This window comes from Bufo bufo, chromosome 2 (genome assembly GCF_905171765.1).
Source record: "Bufo bufo chromosome 2, aBufBuf1.1, whole genome shotgun sequence".
NCBI classification, from domain to species: Eukaryota; Metazoa; Chordata; class Amphibia; order Anura; family Bufonidae; genus Bufo; species Bufo bufo.
The window spans coordinates 40248453-40276339 of NC_053390.1; the positions used below are offsets into that span (position 1 = coordinate 40248453).

The following is a 27887-nucleotide window of genomic DNA, read 5'->3' on the forward strand; positions in this document are numbered from 1 at the left end:
TATGTATGCATAAATGGTGCCATTACAAAGTACAACTTGGCCCTGAAAAAAGAAGCCCTCATACCTAAGAGATCTGGGTATGTTCCGGATGCTGGACAAACCATAGCTTTCAAAGGAGCATGAGCACCTTAAAGGGGTTGTCCCAAGAAAAATCTTCTGCAGTGTTACAACCAGCACCTGGATCTGAATACTTTTGTAATTGCATGTAATTAAAAAATTTTTTTATAGCCACTGAGTCATTCACTGAAATCTATCTGTATAGCGCCACCTGCTGTTTGCTCTTTTTCAAATTTCTCTGTCCTGTTCACTGAGACGGAAGCACATGCTCAGTTCTATCCTTCAACTGCCACAATCCATGTGGATCCATGTGAGGTACAGGGCTGGTTCTGGCTTTGTTAGAGGTAGTCATGTACTATATGATGTCTGATTTTCTACATTTTTTACATTATTCATGGGATAACCCCTTAAAGTCTTGGAGCTTGAGGAGACCAAGAAGTCTCTCTGTCCCATAGGAGCAGACCGAAAAGAAAAGCTGTTGAGCATTCTATTGAAGGTGTACGGGCAAGAATAATGCCAGGGAATCGGCAGTACGGTAAGTCAAAAGGAAGACATGGGTACACTCACCGTGAACGCCCCAGCTACTGTACAATATTTATGTAAAACCAATATGCAAAGGTATCTCCCAAGAAAGAGAACCTTCTCGCCAGCGCCACCTATTGGAAGTGGCTCCCTACGAGTCAATATACGATTTTCCAACAAGTCTTGGGATTTGAAGGAATATAGCCCATTATAGTCTAGGCCGGGGTTCATGAAAAACACGGACCTGTGTATAGGAAATGCTCTCAAAATTAATTTTCAGCAGTGCAGTGTCAGTGGAACATGAATGACACACGGAGAGCAAAAATGGACACTTAGACCAAACACGGTTCTTCACGGACGAATCACTGACCGCCTTATTACGGATTTCATTAAAGACACAGACGTGGGACTACGCCCTCAGACAGGTGGATATGTGCCCGAGGCATCAAATGACCAGCACATGTGAATCCACCCTAAAGCCACCTGTAGATCGCCTTCATGCCACCAAACAAGCCTGACCTATCAAGGCATGGCATCCCCAAGACTAGTGTTGAGCGAACTTCTGTTTTAAGTTCGGCGTCTAAAGTTCGGCTTCCGGTTAGCGAAGAATCCCGATATGGATTCCGAATTCCGTTGTGGTCCGTGGTAGCAGAATCAATAAGCGGCCATTATTGATTCCGCTACCACGGACCACAACGGAATTCGGAATCCATATCGGGATTCTTCGCTAACCGGAAGCCGAACTTTAGACGCCGAACTTAAAACAAGTTCGCTCAACACTACCCAAGACCTCTGAGGAGTCCTGTGCTATCAGATCCTGTTAGCAGCTTGGTGCAGCCTCAAAGGATCGGACTTATTTTTCCAGTACATCCCACAGATGTACAGGGATCTGGACTTCGCTGCAGGGGAACCACCAGGTTGCTACCTCCTGGAGTAGTATCTGTGTGGTTGACAGCTGACCCATGGGGATCAGAGACACTGTTGCGAAGCAGGCAGTGAAGGGTCACAATCCAGAAATCAGGCACAAGTCGGTGCCTTACGGAACAACCTATTGGTCCCCCTCCCATTGGACAAGGTGCCTTAAAGCTTTCAGCCCCAGCAATTTCCCATTTGCATTTTCATTTTTTTCTCCCGGTCTTCCCAGGAGCCATAACTTTTGTATTTTTCCGTTCACATTTCTCCGGGTCAGTACGATTACAAAAATACTAAATTTGTATAGTTTTTCTTCGGTTTTGGACCGCATAAACTTTTTAATAGTTCCGTCTGCGGAGCTGTGTAAGGGCTGATCTGTAGTTTTCAGTGATACCATTTTGAGGTGTGTTTGACCTTTTATTCAATTTTTTTGTTAAGGTAAAGAAACGAAAAAAGCGGCAAAGTGACCATTTTGAATTATTTTTTTTAGTTACGCTGTTCACCATATGGGATATTTTTAAAATACAAGCGTTTTGGGAAGCAGTGATGCCTATGATGTTTATTTTTATTTTAATTATAGGGAACGGGGGTTATATTAACTGTACGATGGCGGTCGTGAAGGGGTTAAATAACCTAAAGTGACCAGACATAGGCTGGAGAGAATTACGATGCGTATGCACTGGCCCTTTAAGTATCAGAGGGAACGTGAGCACCCTATGGGCAGCAGAAAGAGGCCTATGCCAGGACCTGCAGGAGGCAGCCACAGACTAGTTTGGCGGCCGGACATGCCACGGGTAGGCTTAGAGAGGTTGGTGGGTCCAAGCTGCTGGGAATCCCAGGGAAGGGTGACTGAATGGCTGTACTCGGCTATGGCCGCCATTCCCATAGATGTGAATTCATTTCGGGGGACTCCATGGGGTAAGGGGCCCTGAGTCTTGTGATCGGGGGGTCGCAGTGGTAGGACCCCCCCCATCAATCTGGTATGCCCTATCCTGTGGACAGGGGATAATTATTATCTCCCCGCTAAGAAAAGGATGGGGTATTTGGATCCAACGGGCCCCATACACATTGGATCATACTTGCCAACCTCTTCATTGCCGTCCCCGGGACAGATGGGGTTGTGGCGCACAAATATTTTTGGCCATTGCCCTGCCCCTTTTAACCCCTTAGTTACCAGCCCATTTTGGCCAAGTTGCCTTCCAAGAGCTATAACTTTTTTATTATTTTTCGGTCTATGCCACCGTATGAGGGCTTGTTTTTTGCAGGAAAAGTTTTTAATGGCTCCATTTACTGATTAACTTTTATTGACTCTTTCTGGAGAGGGATGAGAAAAAAAATAGCAATACCGCCACTAAGTTTTTACAGGAATCATTTTTTTTTTACATAAATAACATGATATCTTTACTCTCTGGGTCAGTACGATTACAGTGATACCGAATGCATATATTTCTTTCTGTTTTACCACTTTTGCACAATAAAAACTTTTTTTCTTTTATGTTTTTGCACCACCGCATCCCTTTTCATTGGTATCATTTTGGGGTACAGAACACTTTTTGATCTTTTTTATTTAGTGAAGTCATTACACACGCGGCAATACCAAATAAGTGGAGGGGAATTTATTTTTCTATTTTTTCTTCCATAAAAAAAAACTTTTTTTCCAAAGAAAAACTTTTTTTTAACTATTTACTAGCCCCAATATGATTTCTATAATACATTGCAATTGCTTATGCAAAGCAATGCATGATTCTGACAGAGCTAATACTGACAGCCACCAGCAGGCTGCGCCACAGAGGCGCAGCCTGCTAGGATACATGACAGGAAGGCCTGGGGCCCATCTTAGGTCCCAGCCTGCCTTGCACAGACATCGGCACCCTGCAATCTCATTCGCGAGGTACCGATGAGAGACTGAGGGTGTCCGCTCCCTCTGTAACAGCTTAGATGCTGCGGTTGATATTGACTGTAGCATCTAAGGGGTTAAACGACCCAGATTGGAGCTTCAGTCGTTCTGGGCCGCTACAGCAGGAGCGCAGCTCTTGTTTGTTGGGGACTGCACCAAGCCCCTGTAGTCTAACATATCCCCCCCCCCGCACGGACTTATCCCCATTGAGATTTCCACTGCAAGAACTGACATGTAAATTCCCTCTTTTTTACTACAAAATCTGCGCTGCATAAACCATGGCGCCAATTCTCATTTAAATGAGTCGGACGCTTATTTCAAGTGTTTTTCAAGCAGATTGCCTCGAAATCCACGTCTGCAAGTGACAGATATGTTGTTGGCAAATGATTGGATGCAGTTTTTGCTGCTAAATTTACACTCATACTTAGAGGGGTTGTCCCATCTTGGACATTGGGGGCATATCGCTAGGATCTTCCCCCAATGTCTAATAGGTGTGGGTCCTATCTCTTGGAGCCCCACCTATCCTTAGAACAGAGCACGCAATGTGTCGGAGGGCCCACCCGCCCTCAATTCATCCCTATGGGAGCACTGGCTCGGCTATTTCCGTCAGCCCCATAGAAGTCAATGGAGCAGTGGCTGTGCTTGCGCAGTGAGCTTCCGAAAGGGACTTCCAAAAATCGCCGAGCACGCCGCTCGGTTATATTCGGCGATGAATAGAGGGAGGCCGCGCACACGCAGTGTGCTCTCCGTCACTTTGCAGGCTCTGTTCTAAGGTGTCACAGAACCATGAACCAGACGTACAACAAGAGATAAGTGAAAATAGAAGGCTTTATTGAAAATAAAGCTGTAAAGCAAAAGTCCAAACGGATGGTGAACCGAAGCAGAGTCTTTGAGAGGCCAGGGGTCAGGAACCAGAAGGGTAGTCAGACGAAGCCAGGATCAGGAACCAGCAGGGTAGTCAGACGAAGCCAGGATCAGGAACCAGCAGGGTAGTCAGACGAAGCCAGGATCAGGAACCAGAAGGGTAGTCAGACGAAGCCAGGATCAGGAACCAGAAGCAGCAGCAATCTTAGAAGCATGTGAACACAGGAGGACCAAGCAAGGAACTGAAGCCACAGACCTCCTATATATATGAGCTAGGCATCCAGCTCCTCCCAGAGGGAAGGAGGAGCCGCAGGGTGGAAGGCTACAAGAAACCCAGAAACCAAGATGGCCGCCAGCACATGTCAAACGAAGGAGAACAGCAAGAAGGTAAGACCATGACAGTACCTCCCCCTCAAGGGCCCCTCCTCCGCGGAGCAAAAAAACGGTTTCTGAGGGAAGCGTGCGTGGAAGGCTCGGAGCAAGGCAGGAGCATGGACATCTGCGGAGGGAACCCAGGAACGCTCCTCTGGACCATAACCACGCCAATGGACCAAAAACTGCACCCGACCGCGGACCAGGCGTGAGTCCAGGATATTGCTCACCTCATACTCCTCACGATTGCCCACTCGGACCGGACGAGGCCGAGGAAGTGAAACGATTACACACCAGTGGCTTCAACAGGGAGACATGAAACACGTTAGAGATCCGCATGCCAGGAGGAAGCGCAAGGGCATAGGCTACCGGGTTTACCCTGCGAAGCACTCGGAAGGGACCAACAAAGCGAGGCGCCAGCTTGGGAGTGGGCACTCGAAGGTTGAGGTTGCGGGTGGACAACCATACACGGTCTCCGACCTGGTAGGAAGGAGCAGGCGCTCGTCTGCGATCAGCCTGGAGTCTCTGGCGCTGCGCAGAGGCCTCAAGGGACTTCTGGATCTGTACCCAAGAAGCACGTAGGACGGAAAGGTGATCCTCCACAGCCGGAATATCCTGGGGAGAGAATACCTCCGGTAACACGGCAGGTTGGAACCCATAATTGGCCATGAAGGGAGACGTCCCAGAGGAAGAGTTCACCGCCGTGTTCCTGGCAAACTCAGCCCAAGGCAGGAGGTCAACCCAATTGTCTTGGTGATCGGAGACATAGCAACGAAGGAATTGCTCCAAGGCCTGATTGGATCGTTCTGCGGCCCCATTGGACTGAGGGTGGTAGGCCGAGGAGAAGGAGAGATGAATCCCCAACTGGGAGCAAAAGGCGCGCCAGAACCTGGACACAAACTGACTCCCCCGATCCGACACAATCTCCTTGGGCAAACCGTGCAACCGGAAGACCTCCCTGGCAAAAATCGTGGCCAACTCTTGTGCAGAGGGTAACTTCTTGAGAGGAACACAGTGGCACATTTTGGAAAACCGATCCACAATCATGAGAATGACCGTATGGCCTCGGGATGCAGGGAGGTCCACAATGAAATCCATCCCCAGGTGTGACCATGGGCGCTCCCCGGTGGCTATGGGTTGCAGAAGGCCCAACGGAAGGTGCCGAGGGGACTTACTCTGGGCACAAACGGAGCATGCCGCTACATATGCGGCGATGTCGGAACGTAGGGAAGGCCACCAGAACAGACGTGAAACAGCCCAGGACAGCTGATTCTTTCCAGGATGCCCCGCGGTCTTGGAGTTATGGTAGGTTCGCAACAACCGAGTGCGCAACTCCTCAGGCACAAAACATCTGCCGTGGATGAGAACCGGAACCACCGAACCCTCGAGCAAGTGCCTCCATTCTTTAAGGGCCTGCACGATGGCCAATAACTCCCTGTCACCAATCTGATAGTTGCACTCCGCGGAAGACAGTTTCCGGGAGTAAAACCCACAAGGAAGCAGAGGACCCTCTGGTGTTCTACGCTGAGACAGAAGGGCGCCTACTCCCGTCTCAGACGCGTCCACCTCGAGGACAAAGGGCAACCCAGGGTTGGGATGCGACAGAATCGGAGCCGACACAAAAGCGGACTTTAGGGCCTCAAAAGCTCGGATGGCCTCGAGCGGCCAGACCTGGGAATTACTGCCTTTCCTGGTCAGATCCGTGAGAGGCTTGGCCAGCATGGAAAAGTCCCTGATGAACTTCCGATAATAATTGGCGAAGCCCAAAAAGCGCTGCAGGGAACGAAGACCACTGGGCTGGGGCCACTGTAAGACAGCCGAAACCTTCTCAGGATCCATGGAGAACCCCTCAGCGGAAATGATGTAACCTAAGAAGGTTACCTGGGATCGGTGAAATTCGCATTTCTCAAGCTTACCGAACAGCTTGTTCTCTCGTAACCGTTGCAAACACTCGTCTGACATCCAGAATGTGGGCCTCCATGGATTCAGAATATACCAAGATGTCATCCAAATAGACCACCACACACTGCTGCAACAGGTCACGGAAAACATCGTTGATGAATTCCTGAAAGACTGCGGGCGCATTGCACAACCCAAAGGGCATAACCAAGGATTCATAATGACCGGTCCTGGTGTTAAACGCGGTCTTCCACTCATCGCCCGCCTTGATCCTTACCAGGTTATATGCCGCCCTCAGGTCGAGTTTGGTAAAGACCGTGGCCCCTTTAAGGTGATCGAACAGCTCGGAAATCAAGGGTATCGGGTAAGCGTTCTTGATCGTGATGCGATTGAGACCCCTGTAATCGATGCAAGGCCTCAACTCACCGCCCTTCTTTTTCACAAAGAAAAATCCAGCCCCTGCCGGGGACGAGGATTTGCGAATGTGTCCGCGTGAAAGCGCCTCCCTCACGTACTCCTCCATGGCCTCATTCTCCGCTACCGACAGTGGATAGACTTTGCCACGAGGAGGAACGGCACCAGGTTGTAAGTCTATGGCACAATCGTATGGGCGGTGCGGAGGTAGAGCAACCGCGCGCACCTTATCGAATACATCCCGGTACTCCTCGTATTCAGGAGGCAACAGAGAGTAGAGGAAGTACACAGCAACTTGACAGACCCATGGATGCAACTAGCCCCACACTGCGATGACCACGAGAGGATCTCGGCCGATCTCCAATCGAAAGTCGGATTATGCTTCTGGAGCCAGGGGTACCCCAAGACCACCGAGTAGTGTGGAGACGAAATAACCTGGAGGCAGACCGACTCTCTGTGAACGGCACCAATGGCTATCCCCACTGGAAGGGTCTCATGAGTCACGTGTGGCGGCAGAAGGGGTCTGCCGTCTATCGCCTCAAGAGCCAGTGGGGAACCTCGAGCCTGCAGAGGAATGGAATTGGCGGCAGCGAACACACTATCAATGAACAAACCACCAGCACCAGAGTCCACCAACGCCTGGGTCGTCACCGAGCCCCCGACCCAGGAGAGGACAACAGTGATCAGTGGTTTGTCAACACGGGAAACCGGGGACGAGGAGACTCCACCCAAGATCTGCCCCCGACAGGATCTCAGGTGCGAGCGTTCTCCCGGACGGTTCGGACATGCCAACCGAAAATGCCCACCGAGACCACAGTACATGCATCGGCCCTCGCGTCTCCGGAGTACCCTCTCCCCCTCGGACAGGCGAGCAAACCCCAGCTGCATGGGTTCACCCCCAGACAAGTCATCCCCAGGAGGCGTGGGAGGAGAGGGAGGCACGGGTGGGACAGCAAACGTAGGCGCCAATCTGTTAGAAGACCTCCGCAGGCTCTCCTTAAAGGAAGGTCTCTCCCTGAGTCTGGTGTCAATCAAAATCAGGAAAGAGATAAGAGACTCGAGCTCCACTGGTAGGTCCTTAGCTGCAACCTCATCCTTCAAGGCATCCGAGAGACCATGAGAGAAAGCAGCGACCAGAGCCTCATTATTCCAGCCCACCTCTGCTGCCAGGGTACGAAACTCAATGGCGTATTCAGCTACGGATCGTGAACCCTGTCTGATGGACATAAGGAGCTTCGCAGCAGAGGCAGCACGAGCCAGCACATCGAATACCTTCCGAAGAGAAGCAACAAAACCGGAAAACTCGGCAACCACCGGATTGTTGTTCTCCCATAAAGGGCTGGCCCAGGCCAAGGCCTTGTCCGAGAGCAGCGAGATCAAGAAGCCCACCTTTGATCTCTCAGTAGGAAAGGCATGTGGCAGCAACTCGAAATAAATGCCCACCTGGTTAAGGAAACCTCGGCACTGAGTTGGCTCTCCCCCAAAGAGCTGTGGAAGAGGGGCAGAACCGGTCATACCCCGAAACACCGCAGGCGCAACAACAGGTGTCGGGGTAGACTCTGGCGCAACAACCGGAGCGGCAGTAGGAGCGACAACCGACCCATCGGCAACGGGAGCGAAATAAGCCGTGCGTTCAAGCAGGGTTAGCAACGCCACAGCGAACCGACCCAACAGGTGATCCTGCTGATCAAGTCTGGCAACCAGCATGGGTAGCGAGGATGACCCTGTACCGTCAGAATTCATGGCTTGGTCCTAATGTCACGGAACCATGAACCAGACGTACAACAAGAGATAAGTGAAAATAGAAGGCTTTATTGAAAATAAAGCTGTAAAGCAAAAGTCCAAACGGATGGTGAAACCGAAGCAGAGTCTTTGAGAGGCCAGGGGTCAGGAACCAGAAGGGTAGTCAGACGAAGCCAGGATCAGGAACCAGCAGGGTAGTCAGACGAAGCCAGGATCAGGAACCAGCAGGGTAGTCAGACGAAGCCAGGATCAGGAACCAGAAGGGTAGTCAGACGAAGCCAGGATCAGGAACCAGAAGCAGCAGCAATCTTAGAAGCATGTGAACACAGGAGGACCAAGCAAGGAACTGAAGCCACAGACCTCCTATATATATGAGCTAGGCATCCAGCTCCTCCCAGTGGGAAGGAGGAGCCGCAGGGTGGAAGGCTACAAGAAACCCAGAAACCAAGATGGCCGCCAGCACATGTCAAACGAAGGAGAACAGCAAGAAGGTAAGACCATGACATAAGGGTAGGATAGCACCCGTGGTATCTAATGGTGTAGAGGGAGGGCGCTCTCTTTGGCTCCAATCAGCACCCCACGAATTAGATCACAGGGGGGCCCATGTCAGTGAAGCCCCCAGGCCTGCCTCCAGCGTTTCCCAGCAGGTTGTGCCTCTCTGGCGCAGCCTGCTGGTGGATGTCATTATAGCACTGACAGTAAAATACACTGTACTGCATCCACAGTGCAATGACTTTTAGAAGCGACCATAACATTATCTATTAGGCCCCTTTCACACGGACGAGTATTCCGCGCGGATGCGATGCGTGAGTTGAACGCATTGCACCCGCACTGAATCCTGACCCATTCACTTCTATGGGGCTGTGCACATGAGCGGTGATTTTCACGCATCACTTGTGCGTTGCGTGAAAATCGCAGCATGCTCCTCTTTGTGTGTTTTTCACGTAACGCAGGCCCCATAGAAATGAATGGGGTTGCGTGAAAATCGCAAGCATCCGCAAGCAAGTGCGGATGCGGTGCGATTTTCACGCACGGTTGCTAGGAGACGATCGGGATGGAGACCCGATCATTATTATTTTCCCTTATAACATGGTTATAAGGGAAAATAATAGCATTCTGAATACAGAATGCATAGTAAAATAGCGCTGGAGGGGTTAAAAAAATAATAATATACAAACCGGATTCCAAAAAAGTTGGGACACTATACAAATCGTGAATAAAAACTGAATGCAATGATGTGGAGGTGCCAACTTCTAATATTTTATTCAGAATAGAACATAAATCACGGAACAAAAGTTTAAACTGAGAAAATGTACCATTTTAAGGGAAAAATATGTTGAATCAGAATTTCATGGTGTCAACAAATCCCCAAAAAGTTGGGACAAGGCCATTTTCACCACTGTGTGGCATCTCCCCTTCTTCTTACAACACTCAACAGACGTCTGGGGACCGAGGAGACCAGCTTCTCAAGTTTAGAAATAGGAATGCTCTCCCATTCTTGTCTAATACAGGCCTCTAACTGTTAACAATATAACAAAATAACAAACACAGGTGCACTCTGCAGTCTCACTAAACCCTCAAACTGATTTTAAAATTGAGAGATTAGTCAACATGTCCTACGGTGTAGAACATGTCTAAGCCCGGGCACCACGCCAAGGTTTCTCAAGTAGCCCGGGACCTAACACTCTCCTACCTGAGCCGTTTGGGCAATACCAGGAGCCAGTGGGCATCTTGTGGTAGTTGTGGTTCGCCGCGGGCATCCTCCACCGTATGCATTTTGCTGGGGATTGCCATTAGCAACGGGCCACAAGTGCAGGATTTGCTCCCCTGTATATATGCACGACTGCATGTGGGTTTGAGCAGCTCCTGCTAATGCCAACCTGTCTTCTTAGTTTGTATATATAGAGATTCCTGGAGGTGTATAAACTCCAATTTAAATGTGCCTGTTTTCCATCTTCAGGCCACATTTAGGTGCACCTGTGAGGCCTGGGACATATCAGCCAGTCTTGAGTGGGACTCGCAGACTCCTCCCTCCTCCCATTGCAAGCATGGCTACATGCTGGAGGTAACTGGTGAGCTGTTTGTGAGTCGGCCTTATGCTCCTGTAATTTGCCCACTGGCTCCTGGTATTGCCCATACGGCTCAGGTAGGAGAGTGTTAGGTCCCGGGCTACTTGAGAGACCTTGGCGTGGTGCCCGGGCTTAGACATGTTGACTAATCTCTCAATTTTAAAATCAGTTTGAGGGTTTAGTGAGACTGCAGAGTGCACCTGTCTTTGTTATTTTGTTATATTGTTATATTTATTATCACATCCGCACTTGTTACCTTGTGTAGGATGTCTATTGTGGTACTTGTGGTTCGCCGCGGGCATCCTCCACCGTATGCATTTTGCTGGGGATCGCCATTAGCAACGGGCCACAAGTGCAGGATTTGCTCCCCTATATATATGCACAACTGCATGTGGGTTTGAACAGCTCCTGCTAATGCCAACCTGTCTTCTTAGGCCTCTAACTGTTCAATCGTCTTGGGCCTTCTTTGTTGCACCTTCCTCTTTATGATGTGCCAAATGTTCTCTATAGGTGAAAGATCTGGACTGCAGACTGGCCATTTCAGTACCCGGATCCTTCTCCTACGCAGCCATGATGTTGTGATTGATGCAGAATGTGGTCTGGCATTATCTTGTTGAAAAATGCAGGGTCTTCCCTAAAAGAGATGACGTCTGGATGGGAGCATATGTTGTTCTAGAACCTGAATATATTTTTCTGCATTGATGGTGCCTTTCCAGACATGCAAGCTGCCCATGCCACACGCACTCATGCAACCCCATACCATCAGAGATGCAGGCTTCTGAACTGAGCGTTGATAACAACTTGGGTTGTCCTTGTCCTCTTTGGTCCGGATGACATGGCGTCCCAGATTTCCAAAAAGAACTTTGAATCGTGACTCGTCTGACCACAGAACAGTCTTCCATTTTGCCACACTCCATTTTAAATGATCCCTGGCCCAGTGAAAACGCCTGAGCTTGTGGATCTTGCTTAGAAATGGCTTCTTCTTTGCACTGTAGAGTTTCAGCTGGCAACGGCGGATGGCACGGTGGATTGTGTTCACTGACAATGGTTTCTGGAAGTATTCCTGAGCCCATTCTGTGATTTCCTTTACAGTAGCATTCCTGTTTGTGGTGCAGTGTCGTTTAAGGGCCCGGAGATCACGGGCATCCAGTATGGTTTTACGGCCTTGACCCTTACGCACAGAGATTGTTCCAGATTCTCTGAATCTTCGGATGATGTTATGCACAGTTGATGATGATAGATGCAAAGTCTTTGCAATTTTTCGCTGGGTAACACCTTTCTGATATTGCTCCACTATCTTTCTGCGCAACATTGTGGGAATTGGTGATCCTCTACCCATCTTGGCTTCTGAGAGACACTGCCACTCTGAGAAGCTCTTTTTATACCCAATCATGTTGCCAATTGACATAATTAGTGTTAATTGGTCTTCCAGCTCTTCGTTATGCTCAAATTTACTTTTTCCAGCCTCTTATTGCTACTTGTCCCAACTTTTTTGGGATTTGTTGACACCGTGAAAATTGGAATCAACGTATTTTTCCTTTAAAATGATACATTTACTCGGATTAAACGTTTGATCTGTCATCTACGTTCTATTACAAATAAAATGTTGACATTTGCCATCTCCACATCATTGCATTCAGTTTTTATTCACAATTTGTTTAGTGTCCCAACTTTTTTGGAATCCGGTTTGTATATTTAACTCACCTTAATCCACTTGATCGCGCAGCCCGGCTTCTCTTCTGTCTTCTTTCTTTGCTCTGTGCAGGAACAGGACCTGTGGTGACGTCACTCCGGTCATCACATGGTCCGTCACATGATCTTTTAACATGGTGATGGATCATGTGATGGACCATGTGATGACCGGAGTGATGTCACCACAGGTCCTTTTCCTACACACAGCAAAAAAGAAGAGATGCCGGGCTGCGCGAGCAAGTGGATTAAGGTGAGTTTAATTATTTAAAAAAAAAAAATTTAACCCCTCCAGCGCTATTGTACTATGCATTCTGTATTCAGAATGCTATTATTTTCTCCTATAACCATGTTATAAGGGAAAATAATACAATCTACAGAACACCGATCCCAAGGCCGAACTTCTGTGAAGAAGTTCGGGTTTGGGTACCAAACATGCGCGATTTTTCTCACGCGCGTGCAAAACGCATTACAATGTTTGGAAAAATCGCACATGTTCCCGCAACGTACCCGCACCTTTTCCCGCAAACGCCCGTGTGAAAGAGGCCTTAGAGTCCTCTTGTAAGACTATTTAATCGTTAAAATTGTTTTATTAAATAAAAAATCCAAGTAAAAAAATATACCCTTTTTCCATTGAAAAACACTTTTCAGTAAAAAAAAAAATCTAAAATAAAATCTCTTCAACATATTTGGTATCATTGTGTCTGTGGGTTTTGGGATGCGGAGATGCAGAAACATTCTCTTCTTTTTACAAAACGGGTTTTATAGCGCAAAAGTAATAAAACGATGAAGAAACTGTATGTACCTGGTATCGCTGTAATCGTACTGGCCCAAAGAGTAAAGTTAGTGGAGCAGATTTATCAAAACTGGTGTAAAGTAGAACTGGCTTCGTTGCCCATAACAGATGCCACCTTTCATATTTTACAGCTCCTTTGGAAAATGAAAGGTGGAATCTGATTGGTTGCCAGGGGCAACTATGCTAGTTTTGCTAAATCTCTGTATTATTTACACCGAAAAATGAACGTCCCCCAAAATTTATTACGTAAAAACTCAGCGGCGGTATTGCTGTTTTTCCCCCCATCCCCCTCCCAGAAAGAGTTAATAAAAGTTAATCAGTAATTTATGTGTACCCCAAAATGGCGTTCCTAAAAAAAAAAAAAAGGCTGCATTGAGGGAAAATTTTTAAAAAGTTATAGTTCTTGGAAAATAAAAATGAATCGCTTGGTCACTAAGGGGTTAAGGGTGCAGAAAGCAGCAGAGTCACTCATAGCACCCGCCATTTACTGGGAGATCTATATGAACCCTTGCAGCTCATGGTGGTAACCAATCGCAGCGCAGCTTTCATTTTGTAGACTGCTGTTGAACTATGAAAGCTGCGCTGTGATTGGTTGCTATGGGCAACAAAGGCGTTATTACGTTTAGAAATTTTTTATTTTTTTTGGTCTACGGGAAAATGGCGGATGTCCCATAACAGCCGGACTGTGATCAGTGCTGGGAGGGAGAGGATCATTCCCCCTCCGCCTCCCTCTGCACGCGGGAGCAGGAACGACTAACCTACCTAACGCCCTACCTCGGGTCACCCCGCCCTCCTGTCAGCAACCCTCAGGCCCGTGTGCGGCGGAGTCTAGCGCCCGATGACCCATGAGCTCGTGCAGGGTCCTCCTGTGCGGGCGGTGCTCCGGGCGTCTCATCGTCACCCGCCGGGCGCCCGCCGCCGCCGCCCTCCTCCTCCGCCCGATGCGGGCGTCTACGCGAGCCGCCCATTACGGGCCTGGTAAAGCGGGCCGCTTCAGACCGGGCAAGGTGGCCGTGGTGACCAAGACCACCCGCTATGAGTTCGAGCAGCAGCGGTACCGGTACGCGGGGCTGTCGGAGGACGAGCTGAGGGAGCTGGTGAGTAGGTGGCCGGCAGGGGGCGCTAGAAGTTTTGGGGGGTCAGGGGTGTATTATGTCGCTAAGCAACCACTTATCATGGACGCTGCGCTGGACTGTAGTCGTAGTCAGGAGGACGTTTAGAAATATTTTTTTTTATGGGGGTGGTCACGTGACTTTCCTGATTCACCTTGACGACCAAGGAAAGGGGAGCAGTGAATTGTCACCTGACCCTCTGCTGTGGTGACTCACGTGATTGGGGTCCCCCACTCTGCTCTGCACTGATCCTCTGCTCCTCCAGTATACCCCGCTCTGTACTGATCCTCTGCTCCTCCACTATACCCTGCGCTGTACTGATCCTCTGCTCCTCCACTATACCCTGCACTGTACTGATCCTCTGCTCCTCCAGTATACCCTGCTCTGCACTGATCCTCTGCTCCTCCACTATACCCTGCTCTGCACTGATCCTCTGCTCCTCCAGTATACCCCGCTCTGTACTGATCCTCTGCTCCTCCACTATACCCTGCTCTGCACTGATCCTCTGCTCCTCCACTATACCCTGCTCTGCACTGATCCTCTGCTCCTCCAGTATACCCTGCTCTGTACTGATCCTCTGCTCCTCCACTATACCCTGCACTGTACTGATCCTCTGCTCCTCCAGTATACCCTGCTCTGTACTGATCCTCTGCTCCTCCACTATACCCTGCACTGTACTGATCCTCTGCTCCTCCAGTATACCCTGCTCTGTACTGATCCTCTGCTCCTCCACTATACCCTGCTCTGTACTGATCCTCTGCTCCTCCACTATACCCTGCTCTGTACTGATCCTCTGCTCCTCCAGTATACCCTGCTCTGTACTGATCCTCTGCTCCTCCAGTATACCCCGCACTGTACTGATCCTCTGCTCCTCCAGTATGCCCCGCACTGTACTGATCCTCTGCTCCTCCAGTATACCCTGCACTGTACTGATCCTCTGCTCTTCCAGTATACCCCGCACTGTACTGATCCTCTGCTCTTCCAGTATACCCCGCACTGTACTGATCCTCTGCTCCTCCAGTATACCCCGCACTGTACTGATCCTCTGCTCCTCCAGTATACCCCGCACTGTACTGATCCTCTGCTCCTCCAGTATACCCCGCACTGTACTGATCCTCTGCTCCTCCAGTATACCCCGCTCTGTACTGATCCTCTGCTCCTCCACTATACCCTGCTCTGTACTGATCCTCTGCTCCTCCACTATACCCTGCTCTGTACTGATCCTCTGCTCCTCCACTATACCCTGCTCTGTACTGATCCTCTGCTCCTCCACTATACCCTGCTCTGTACTGATCCTCTGCTCCTCCACTATACCCCGCTCTGTACTGATCCTCTGCTCCTCCACTATACCCCGCTCTGCACTGATCCTCTGCTCCTCCACTATACCCTGCTCTGCACTGATCCTCTGCTCCTCCAGTATACCCTGCTCTGTACTGATCCTCTGCTCCTCCAGTATACCCTGCGCTGTACTGATCCTCCGCTCCTCCAGTATACCCCGCGCTGTACTGATCCTCCTGCACTGTATGCCTCTGCTATGTTGTGGGTGCCATTGGCTGCTCCGATGCCTGCAGATGGTTAATCTCTGAGAGGCGCAGTGGTGACCCAGACATAATACTGTCACAGCTTATGCCGGATTCACCTGCGTTTAACCCCGTCATTCATAGCTGATCCTCAGCCGGCTTTACTGAGACCTCAGTCATTTAAAGGGCCCCTGCTACATGTCAAGTGTTTCCAGTGTATTGATGCTTGTTTGACGCTGTGATTCCTGCGGATCCGTCCGGGTAACATCTGACTTTATTTTCCAGCTTGCACTGAAAGGCTCCAGTTACAATGGGCTGTTACAGCGACACACCATCCATTCAGAAAACGTGGAGCACGTGGTGGAGAGTCTACGGTCAGTGTTATTGTAGCCCCCGGTGATTTGGGGCGAAGTGGGGTGGTCAGCGAGCAGCAGATCTCCAGGTCGTTGTCTGCACAAAGCACGCTCTGCGAGATGTAATGTTTGTACTGGGCTCTGGCGGATGTGTCCTGACCATAGGGGGTCCTATGGACATCATGGAGCTCGGGACCACCTCCACTAACCAGAGCGGACCGCAGGGTTCCCACTCTGGCAGGCTCGGCCATGATGTATGTGACTGACCACAACCCCAGTCTCTCTTTGCTCCTTTCTTTCAGGAAGGAAGGCATTGATGTGAGGGTGGTGAAAAGGCGAGACTACGACGAGGAGACGGTGCGGTGGGCCGACGCCATCATCTCTGCAGGAGGTAGACATTTATATTGCACTTTCCTAATAACCGGCCTGCCTTCACATTGGCTTTCCCATACCTGCCATTCCTTCTCGTCTGACTCAAATTCTTCCAGCCTCCCTCAAATCCCGGGCAGCTCATGTTGCACAACGAGTCATAGGACCGGCCGTGTCCCTGAACTCGCCCCCATTTCTGCCAAAAATCACAGAGCGGCACAAAATGCAACTGAGCGTCTGACATAGGGATGTCACAATATGAGGAGTGAGCCAAGTGATCACCATGTCACCTGCGAGAAGAACATGGGTCTGGGTGCTGCCCGCTCATCAGCGCCCCTCTGCTGCCAGAAGGGGCCACGTGCAATGTACAAAGCAGAGGCTTGATTGGTTCGGGAGGAGATCACATGGCCACGTCATCATCAGCACCCCCTGCAGTCAACAAAGCAGAGGCTTGATTGGTCGGGAGCAGATCCCATGGCCACGTCATCATTTCCCCCCTGCTGTCAGAAGAGGCCACCTGCAATGTACAAAGCAGAGGCTTGATGGGTTGGGAGCAGATCCCATGGCCACATCATCAGCGCCCCCTACTGCCAGAAGAGGCCACCTGCAATGTACAAAGCAGAGGCTTGATGGGTTGGGAGCAGATCCCATGGCCACATCATCAGCACCACCTGCAGTCAACAAAGCAGAGGCTTAATTGGTCGGGAGGAGATCACATGGCCACGTCATCAGCTCCATCTGCAATGTACAAAGCAGAGGCTTGATTGGTCGGGAGGAGATCACATGGCCACGTCATCAGCGCCCCCCTGCTGCCAGAAGAGGCCACCTGCAATGTACAAAGCAGCGGCTTGATTGGTCGGGAGGAGATCACATGGCCACGTCATCAGCGCCCCCCTGCTGCCAGAAGAGGCCACCTGCAATGTACAAAGCAGCGGCTTGATTGGTCGGGAGGAGATCACATGTCCACGTCAGGACTTTTTCCTGGTGACCTGGGAGGGCTACATAGAGCTGGTCCACTCTGGATTTCCTGCAGCCCTTTGTAAGCGATTTCCACTGTGGCCAGAGGGTCCTAAACAGGAGATTCCCCCCATTAACCCCGAATTCACAAATAGGATGTGTGCATTCTTAATACATTCTACAAAAATAGGTGAAAGTGATCCCAAGTTTCAAAGAGGTTGTCCAGGATTAGAAAACATGGTTACTTTCTTCCGAAGACGGCACCTTACCTGTCTATAGGCGGTGTGCGGTTTTGCATCTCGGCTCTATTCATGTGAATGGGGCTTAGCTGCCATACCACCTACAAACTATGGACTAGTGTGGTGCTGTTTTTTTGGAAGAAAGCAGTCATGTTTTTCTCTGGGCTCATGCACACGACCATATGTTTCCTGCGATCTGCAAAAAATACCGATAAAGACCGTGTGGCATCTGTATCGCATCCGATTTTTTTTTTTGGCGAATACATTGTAACAATGCCTATCCTTGTCTGCAAAACGGACAAGAATAGGACATGTTCTATCTTTTCTGCGGAACGGCCAGGTGGACATACGGAAATGGAATGCACACTGGGTCATTTCCGTTTTTTCTTGCAGACCCATTGATGTCAATGGTTCCGCATACGTGCCGCAAAAAAAAAAAAGGAAAGGACACAGACAAAAAATAAGTTTGTGTGCATGAGCCCTAATCCTGGGCAACCCCTTTAATGCACGGTGGTAACATCCACCTGGTTGGTCTCTGGTGTGATATATGCTCCACTTACAGACATTTATTTGACTTTGTCATATCTTGTTAGGGGACGGGACAATGCTCCTCGCTGCCAGCAAAGTGCTCGACAAGTCTAAGCCTGTGATTGGTGTGAACACTGACCCAGAGAGGTAAGTTCCTGCAGCCCACACAGTGTCAGAGACGTAACGCCACTTTAAGGTGATTTCCATCAGTGATTTGTGAGCCAAAACCAGGTGCGGCTCTAACCACAGAACAGGGGCAGATCTTTCCCTTACACCTTATGTCTGCGGAGACTCCACTTCTGGTTTTGGCTCATAATCACTGATGGAAATCACTGATCAAATACTGACCGTGTGGAAGAATGCCATGCCAAAGGCTGTTTTCAGAACCATTGCAGTCTATGGGTTATTCACATGGGCCCTTTTTTTTTTTTTTTTTAAAGACCAGTGAATAGCGGGCGTAAAAAAATTGTACTTGTCCTTTTTTTGGCGGTTTTCACATCCAGACGGACCCCATTGAAATCAATGGGACTGTTTTGAATGGCAATATAGACAGGAGTGCACCCGTCTAATGAAAAAAAATTACTTGCATGTGCAGAGACAGTTCCTTTTTACTTGATGCGGAAGGACCTGCACTCCCAGTGCGTGATGACGTCATCATGCTGAGAGTGAAGGTCCTTCTGCATCAAGTGAAGAACGACTGTCCCTGTGCTTGCAAGTGGATGGGGGGGACATTATTACTGATGGGGGGCCACCATGAGGAATGTTACTAATGCTAGGGGCCACTATGGAAGAGATTTATGTATACTGCAGGGATTGGAATTTAAAGGGCATCTGTCCGCAGATCTGTACCAGTGAAACTGGCTGATCTGTTACATGTGCGCTTGTCAGCTGAAGGCATCAGTGTTGGCCCCATGTTCCTATGTGCCCGCATTGCTGAGAAAAATGAAGTTTTAATACATGCAAATGAGCCTCTAGGAGCAACGGGGGTCTTGCTGTTACACCTAGAGGCTCTGCTCTCTCTGCAACTGCTGCGCCCTTTTTACTTTGACAGGGCCAGGCAGTCTCTCGCCTAACCCTGTCCATCAAAGTCTAGAGGCTCGTTTATATGTAGTAAAACATAATTTTAGCCAGCTCTGTCCAGTCCACAACATATGGAGTGGCGTACTTCCAGCGCCGGAGCTACTGTAGTACAGCTGAGTGGTGGATGATGTGCGAGATATCGGACCCCTGCTGATCACTTGTAAAGTGGTGGACAATAGTGATGGACGAACATCTGCCGGGTTCGCGAACCACAAGTTCGCGGCGGGTCCCATTCATTTTAATGGCAGGCGAACCTGAAAAACCTTTAGCTCATATTTGCAGCCGAGAAATAATTACTAGAAGTGCACAAATAGTCCCACAACATGGACAGTGACATACCAGATGTATTATTCAAATTTGCGATCTCCATTTATTTATTTTTTTTTCAATGCGAAATATCGGCAATATATTTTTCGCGTACGCGCATGCGCAAATGCACTATAAAGAACGTATATTGATATATAACACCCCGCTTCAATCACTTTTTTTGGGGGGCGACTGGTATATCACACCAGTAGAAATTATTTGTCCCAATAACGCTTGTCCCTCTATATACCTGCGGTATCGCAGCAGAACCGCACACAACTGCCGCACAATACAAATGCGCTATAATATACTGTCTAACATAGAAACGGTACGTATATTATAACATTGTACAAGGAAGGCAATCCATTAGAATATACATGAAGATAAAACGTAACCTTTAATAATGTTACTATGAGGGTCCATTCACAGGTCCGTAAGTGTTTTGCGGATCCGCAAAACACGGACACCGACAATGTGCATTCTGCAATTTGTGGACCGCACATCGCGGCACTATAATAGAAAATGCCTAATCTTGTCTGCAATTGCGGACAAGAATAGGACATGTTCTATTTTTTTGCGGAAACGGAAGCACAGATGCGGACAGCACATTCCGGCCCCATTGAACATGAATGGGTCTGCACCCATTCCGCAATTTTGCGGACCCATTTTGTGGACGCGTGAATTGAAAAGATATCCTTCAAAATGAAAATAAATTATTAAAGTTAAAGGGGTTCTGCACTTTGTTTTAACTGATGATCTATCCTCCGACACCCGGGACCCCCGCCGATCAGCTGATTGAGAAGGCAGCGGCGCGGCCTTCTCGCTGTTTACCGCCGGCCCAGTGACGTCATGACTAGTATCAACTAGCGTGTGCGGTGCTAAGCTCCATTCAAGTGAACAGAGCTTAGCCCCGCCCACGCTAGTTGATACTAGTCGTGACGTCACTGGGCCAGCGGTAAACAGTGAGAAGGCCGCGGCGCTGCCTTCTCAATCAGCTGATCGGCGGGGGTCCCGGGTGTCGGACCCCCGCCGATCAGATGCTGATGATCTATCCAGAGGATAGATCATCAGTTAAAACAAAGTGCAGAACCCCTTTAAGCAAAAAGCATAGATGTGGTCGGCAATAACAAGTGCTCGGCGGCACCAAATCAGAAACCATATGTCCTACCACAATCCGGGGGGTTCCAGTGCACATCGATGAATTCCGGAGGCAAAGCAAAAAACATCTATCCCTGGGCAAGATGATGATGTGGTATTGAAGGACAGGGTGGGCAAAGAACTGTCCCTTATATTGCCCTACAGGGGGGTGCACGTTACTCTTTATATTACTACATCGTGTGATTTGTTATTCTACATTGGAATCACCTTTCTATATTTTCTCTCCCTCCCAAGATCTGAAGGCCACCTCTGCCTACCCGTGCGGTACACTCGCTCTTTCCCGGAGGCACTCCACAAGCTTTATCGCGGTGAGTTCAGGTACGATTCTTGTCATGCCCTTGGCAGAGGTTTCAGTATTTCAGGACGTGCTTTAATGATTAGCTTCGATCTAGAGATGAGCCTATTTCTTGAAATTCATTTTGGAGTCTGATTTGCTGAATTAAAAAAATAAATTCTATTCAGACCCGAATTAATTCTACACAAATCGAATATGCTCCAATTGCTCTAAGGGCAGTGGTAGGTGGGGAGTTTGACTGGGGCGGTACACCTGCCAAACCGTAATGCAGGTGTCCTAGGGCGAGCTCCTTTTGATGCAACCCATTATCTTATTGGCCTTGGCAGCAGCTGCCTGACACTGGTTTTGCAGCTTAGTTTGTTGTTCACTAAAATTCCTAGGTCCTTTTCCATGTCGGTGTTACCCAGTGTTTTACCATTTAGTATGTACGGGTGACTTGCATTATTCCTTCCCATGTGCATAATCTTACATTTGTCAGTGTTAAACCTCATCTGCCCAAGTCCTCCAAACTATCCAGATCCATCTGCAGCATTCTACTGTCCTCTGTAGTGTGTGTGTGTGTGTGTGTGTGTATGTATATATATATATATATATATATATATATCACACTGCTCAAAAAAATAAAGGGAACACAAAAATAACACATCCTAGATCTGAATTAATTAAATATTCTTCTGAAATACTTTGTTCTTTACATAGTTGAATGTGCTGACAACAAAATCACACAAAAAAAAAAAAAAATATTGGAAATCAAAATTTTCAACCCATGGAGGTCTGGATTTGGAGTCACACTCAAAATGAAAGTAGAAAAACACACTACAGGCTGATCCAACTTTGATGTAATGTCCTTAAAACAAGTCAAAATGAGGCCCAGTAGTGTGTGTGGCCTCCACGTGCCTGTATGACCTCCCTACAACGCCTGTGCATGCTCCTGATGAGGTGGCGGACGGTCTCCTGAGGGATCTCCTCCCAGACCTGGACTAAAGCATCTGCCAACTCCTGGACAGTCTGTGGTAACATAGTAACATAATACATAAGGCTGAAAAAAGACATTTGTCCATCCAGTTCGGCCTGTTATCCTGCAAGTTGATCCAGAGGAAGGCAAAAAAAAACCCTGTCAGGTAGAAGCCAATTTTCCTCACTTTAGGGGATTAAAAAATTCCTTCCCGACTCCAATCAGGCAATCAGAATATCTCCCTGGATCAACGACCCCTCTCTAGTAGCTATAGCCTGTAATATTATTACGCTCCAGAAACACATCCAGGCCCCTCTTGAATTCCTTTATTGTACTCACCATCACCACTTCCTCAGGCAGAGAGTTCCATAGTCTCACTGCTCTTACCGTAAAGAATCCTTTTCTATGTTTGTGTACAAACCTTCTTTCCTCCAGACGCAGAGGATGTCCCCTCATGTGCTCAATTGGATTCAGGTCTGGGGAACGGGCGGACCAGTCCATAGCATCAATGCCCTCGTCTTGCAGGAACTGCTGACACACTCCAGCCACATGAGGTCTAGCATTGTCTTGCATTAGGAGGAACCCAGGGCCAACTGCACCAGCATATGGTCTCACAAGGGGTCTGAGGATCTCATCTCGGTACCTAATGGCAGTCAGGCTACCTCTGGCGAGCACATGGAGGGCTGTGCGGCCCTCCAAAGAAATGCCACCCCACACCATTACGGACCCAATGCCAAACCGGTCATGCTGGAGGATGTTGCAGGCAGCAGAACGTTCTCCACGGCGTCTCCAGACTCGCGTCTGTCACATGTGCTCAGTGTGAACCTGCTTTCATCTGTGAAGAGCACAGGGCGCCAGTGGCGAATTTGCCAATCTCGGTGTTCTCTGGCAAATGCCAAACGTCCTGCACGGTGTTGGGCTGTAAGCACAACCCCCACCTGTGGACGTCGGGCCCTCATATCACCCTCATTGAGTCTGTTTCTGACCGTTTGAGCAGACACATGCACATTTGTGGCCTGCTGGAGGTCATTTTGCAGGGCTCTGGCAGTGCTCCTCCTGTTCCTCCTTGCACAAAGGCGGAGGTAGCGGTCCTGCTGCTGGGTTGTTGCCCTCCTACGGCCTCCTCCACGTCTCCTGATGTACTGGCCTGTCTCCTGGTAGCGCCTCCATGCTCTGGATACTACGCTGACAGACACAGCAAACCTTCTTGCCACAGCTCGCATTGATGTGCCATCCTGGATAAGCTGCACTACCTGAGCCACTTGTGTGGGTTGTAGACTCCGTCTCATGCTACCACTAGAGTGAAAGCACCACCAGCATTCAAAAGTGACCAAAACATCAGCCAGGAAGCATAGGAACTGCGAAGTGGTCTGTGGTCACCACCTGCAGAACCACTCCTTTATTGGGGGTGTCTTGCTAATTGCCTATAATTTCCACCTGTTGTCTATCCCATTTGCACAACAGCATGTGAAATTGATTGTCACTCAGTGTTGCTTCCTAAGTGGACAGTTTGATTTCACAGAAGTGTGATTGACTTGGAGTTACATTGTGTTGTTTAAGTGCTCCCTTTATTTTTTTGAGCAGTGTATGTATGTGTGTGTGTGTGTGTGTGTGTGTATATATGTGTGTATGTGTATATATATATATATATATATATATATATATATATACACACATATATATACACACATACACACACACATACACACACACACTACAGAGGACAATATACTGTATATTAGGGTTGTCACGACACCAAAATTTTGATTCGATTTCAATGCCATAAAAAAGTATTGCGATACTCGTCCAGACGAAGGTCCGCCGAAACGCGCGTCGGCATTGGCACCATCCCAGAGGAGACACATAATGGGTAAATAGACTCTTTCTTTTATATGTATTTGATATTCTTATGCACTTGCACTTTATTATTGGTTATATATGTAATTGAGTCACCATTTGTGTCTCCTCCTATGTGGATGTCGCCTCTTTCCCTGCACTTGTTTTTTTGTATGAATTGTCAATTATGTCAATAAATTATATTTATATTTCATGCGATCTGGTAATTATATATATATATATATATATATATATATATATATATATATATATATATAATTACCAGATCGCATGAAATATAAATATAATTTATTGACATAATTGACAATTCATACAAAAAAACAAGTGCAGGGAAAGAGGCGACATCCACATAGGAGGAGACACAAATGGTGACTCAATTACATATATAACCAATAATAAAGTGCAAGTGCATAAGAATATCAAATACATATAAAAGAAAGAGTCTATTTACCCATTATGTGTCTCCTCTGGGATGGTGCCAATGCCGACGCGCGTTTCGGCGGACCTTCGTCTGGACGAGTATCGCAATACTTTTTTATGGCATTGAAATCGAATCAAAATTTTGGTGTCGTGACAACCCTAATATACAGTATATTGTCCTCTGTAGTTGGTGGGCTTGGCGATATTGCCTAAAATCTATATTGCGATATGATTTGAAGCATGTGCGATATAACTATATATCGCAATATATTATTTTCTTCTGTATGTATACAAATTACATGGCCATCATCATCCATGTCCCCCAGCCAGCGCCACCAGCCCCAAGTGCCATTGCCACCATCGTGTCTCCCAGCCAGCGCAATCAGTGACCCAATCTGAGTGTGTACCGTTAATAACCACCCTCTGTTTTCTATCACTCAGCCAGTTACTTACCCACATACAGATGTTTTCTCCCAGTCCAAGCATTCTCATTTTATATACTAACCTTTTATGCGGTACAGTGTCAAATGCTTTGGAGAAGTCCAGATACACGACATCCATTGTCAAGTCTAGAACTTACCTCCTCATAGAAACTGATTAAATTAGTTTGGCATGACCGATCCCTCATGAAGCCATGCTGATATGGCGTTATTTGCTTATTTCCGTTGAGATGCTCTAAGATAGCATCTCTCAGAAAACCTTCAAACAGTTTACCCACAACAGATGTTAAACTTACCGGCCTATAGTTTCCAGGCTCTGTTTTTGGACCCTCTTTGAATATTGGCACCACATTTGCCATGCGCCAATCCTGTGGGACATTCCCTGTCAGTATAGAGTCTGCAAATATCAGAAATAAGGGTCTGGCTATGACATTACTTAAAGGGAACCTGTCACCTCCCAAAACCATCCCAAGCCGCCAGCAGTACCTGCGTGTAGCCAGCTGTGTGTTTCTGATGATGCCTTTCTTCCTGAAGGCCGATGCAGCTAAAGTACTGAAAACGTTCTGTAACCCCCTGCCGGCGTGCTTCTCTACACATGCCCCCTTCACTGCCCCTTCGCTGTGACTGGCAGTTCGGCTGGCTTTGCCGAACTCTCTGCATATATTTAATAGCTTTGCTTTCCCCTCATCACTCTGTAAAGGGCCGACACCTTCAGATTTATACTTTTTACCATTTATATAATTAAAGAACATTTTAGGGTTAGTTTTACTCTTTTTGGCAATTAATCTCTCTCTAAAAATATTTATTCCATACTAAAAACAGCGAAAATGGAAAAAATAGTCAAAATGGCAGTTTATTGGTTGTTTCTCCTCCCACAAAAAAATTTAATAAGTGATCAAAAAGTCATGCACACCCCAAAATGGTATCGATAAAAAGTACAGCTCACCCCGCATAGAGAGACCGTAGCCTCCAAGTGTAACGGCGAGAGAATATGGGTCAGAATATGGCGATTAAAAAAGAAAAAGAAAATTTACAGGGTTTTTATGAAAAAAAATATTTCCGTCTAAAAATGCAAGAAATTTTTTTTATCCGTATGTGGTATCCCTGTAATGGTACTGACCAGGAGAATTAAAGTAATAGGTCAGTTTTACTGCATAGCGAACACCTAAAACCCATAAAACTGCTGCAGAATTTGGAATTTTTCCCCCCCGCTTCCCACCAAATTGTATGCAACTGTAAATAGTGCCAATGGAAAGTGTATCTTGTCCCACAAAAAACAAGCGTAAAAAAAAAAAAAGCTGAAAATCACCAGGTCTTGAAAGGGTTAATTAACAAACAAACAAAAAAAAAAAAATCGAGATTCAAATCCAATATCATCCATAGGGCTGTAAAAAAATGTTTGATTTTGGCAAAATCACCCAGCCCTAAAATGAGGTTATACCAGCCCTTCTGCAGTAATATATGACATCAGTGGAAGTCGGCCTTGAATTTGCTGCCTGCAGTAGAGTGCGACCACGCGGCGCGGTCGCGTCGCAGCTGCACGGGCTGGAGCGGCTCTAATTAAGCTGCCATGTTAATGGCCGTGCGGTATTGAGGGTGCCTGTGCGGCCGTTAACAATGCAGACTGATTAAATAGTCTGGTCTGATTTAGTTTAATTAGAGCCCGCCATGGCTGCACGGTACTTCACCGTAAGGTGGCCGCATCGCAAGCGTAACACGACCGCCCCTTGTCGTAGTATCCTTAGGCTTCTTATGATTAGGACTAGGCTTAACACTTTAGTTTCATTTTCATATTCTAGGAAGAGAGACTTACTAAAATGGAGAACTCACCAGTTGCAGCAGATACTTCCACATTTTCCCCTCTTTTGATTGTTAAAGGGTTTCTACCACCAGAAATACTGTTGTGTAGCTGACTGATATAGCGATGCGCTAATGTCAGCACTACATAACAGTATGTTTCTAACGTTAGTCCCTGCAGCCGTTTTTATATTAAAAAAAAAGCACTTTTATAATATGCTAATGAGCCTCTATGTGCTATGTGGGCGTATGTCTTTATGCCTATCTACGTTCCCTGTTCTAGGCTGATCACGCTGACAGATGCTTGGAGGGCTTTTGTTACTTTGACGTCTGGTGTTGAGTCTATTTCTACCGTCACTTTGATCCAGAGGTCGAATCTCTCGGCTTGGGATCGGCAACCTCCGGCACTCCAGCTGCTGTGAAACTACAACTCCCAGAATTCACACTTACTCAGCTGTGCTTGTAACTCCTACAGAAGTGAAAGAAGGGTTCTGGGAGTTGTGCCGGAGATTGCCGATCCCTGGGATAGAGGAACACTCCCTGACCAATGTGTCTTGCTCTGGATATTGAGACCGCTACAAGGTATATGGTCCTCTGAATGAGAATCCAAATGGCCTGTGTTAGTCGCCGACTCAATCGGACTGTGCACAGTCAAACAAGGCCTTGCTCACAATACGGTACCCTGGGTAGGGTATACTGTCGGCCATGTAATATTTGTACTCTACCACATGGGACCAGGGTCTACCTATCTGACTATAGTGAGTAACTACGTGTGACAGGACGAGACTAATAAGACCTTCCTGCAAACAAGGATGTCTGTCTAGGAAGGACTGGAAGGTTAATGTCTCCAAAATCAAGATTTTACCCGTTCCTACACCAGCGATGAATGAACAAATACACTTGAGACGAGTCACGGTCAGCAAAAACAGGGGAGGGATCAGCTTCACACTCAACTGCGGGGAATCCAAGTCAGGAGATGTGTTGGGACATCTAAATGTCTGGCCGACTGGGTGACACGGCCTCCCTTATTCAATGTCCGTCACAAATACCCCTCTCTCTGTGTATCAGGACTTTTCCATCTAAAAGAGGCACCTGTGGGTCAGGTGTAAGACGTGTATGTCCAGTCTCTGAAATCTTAGATTTATCCAGCAGACAGGGCTGGTATAACTGAACAAACACTGACTACAGGACCTACCTAGACGCAGAACAGTCCTCAACAGAATCGCCAAGGCCCCTAACCGGAATCGGAGCCGTTTTTCTCACTGTC

The 27887-nt window shown here is 47.9% G+C and overlaps 1 protein-coding gene across 2 annotated transcripts in view; it reads left to right on the forward strand.

The window, feature by feature from the left end:
* Positions 1-13884: 13884 nt before the first annotated feature.
* The window catches only part of NADK2 (NAD kinase 2, mitochondrial), a 35908-nt gene continuing 21905 nt past the window's right edge, over positions 13885-27887 (forward strand). For both annotated transcript variants that reach the window (XM_040420968.1, XM_040420969.1), the window contains exons 1-5: positions 13885-14331; positions 16152-16240; positions 16522-16610; positions 18378-18459; positions 21091-21174. In XM_040420968.1, the coding sequence (XP_040276902.1) occupies positions 14080-14331; positions 16152-16240; positions 16522-16610; positions 18378-18459; positions 21091-21174 (596 nt within the window). In that variant the 5' untranslated portion in view covers positions 13885-14079. The remainder of the gene's footprint in view (positions 14332-16151; positions 16241-16521; positions 16611-18377; positions 18460-21090; positions 21175-27887) is intronic.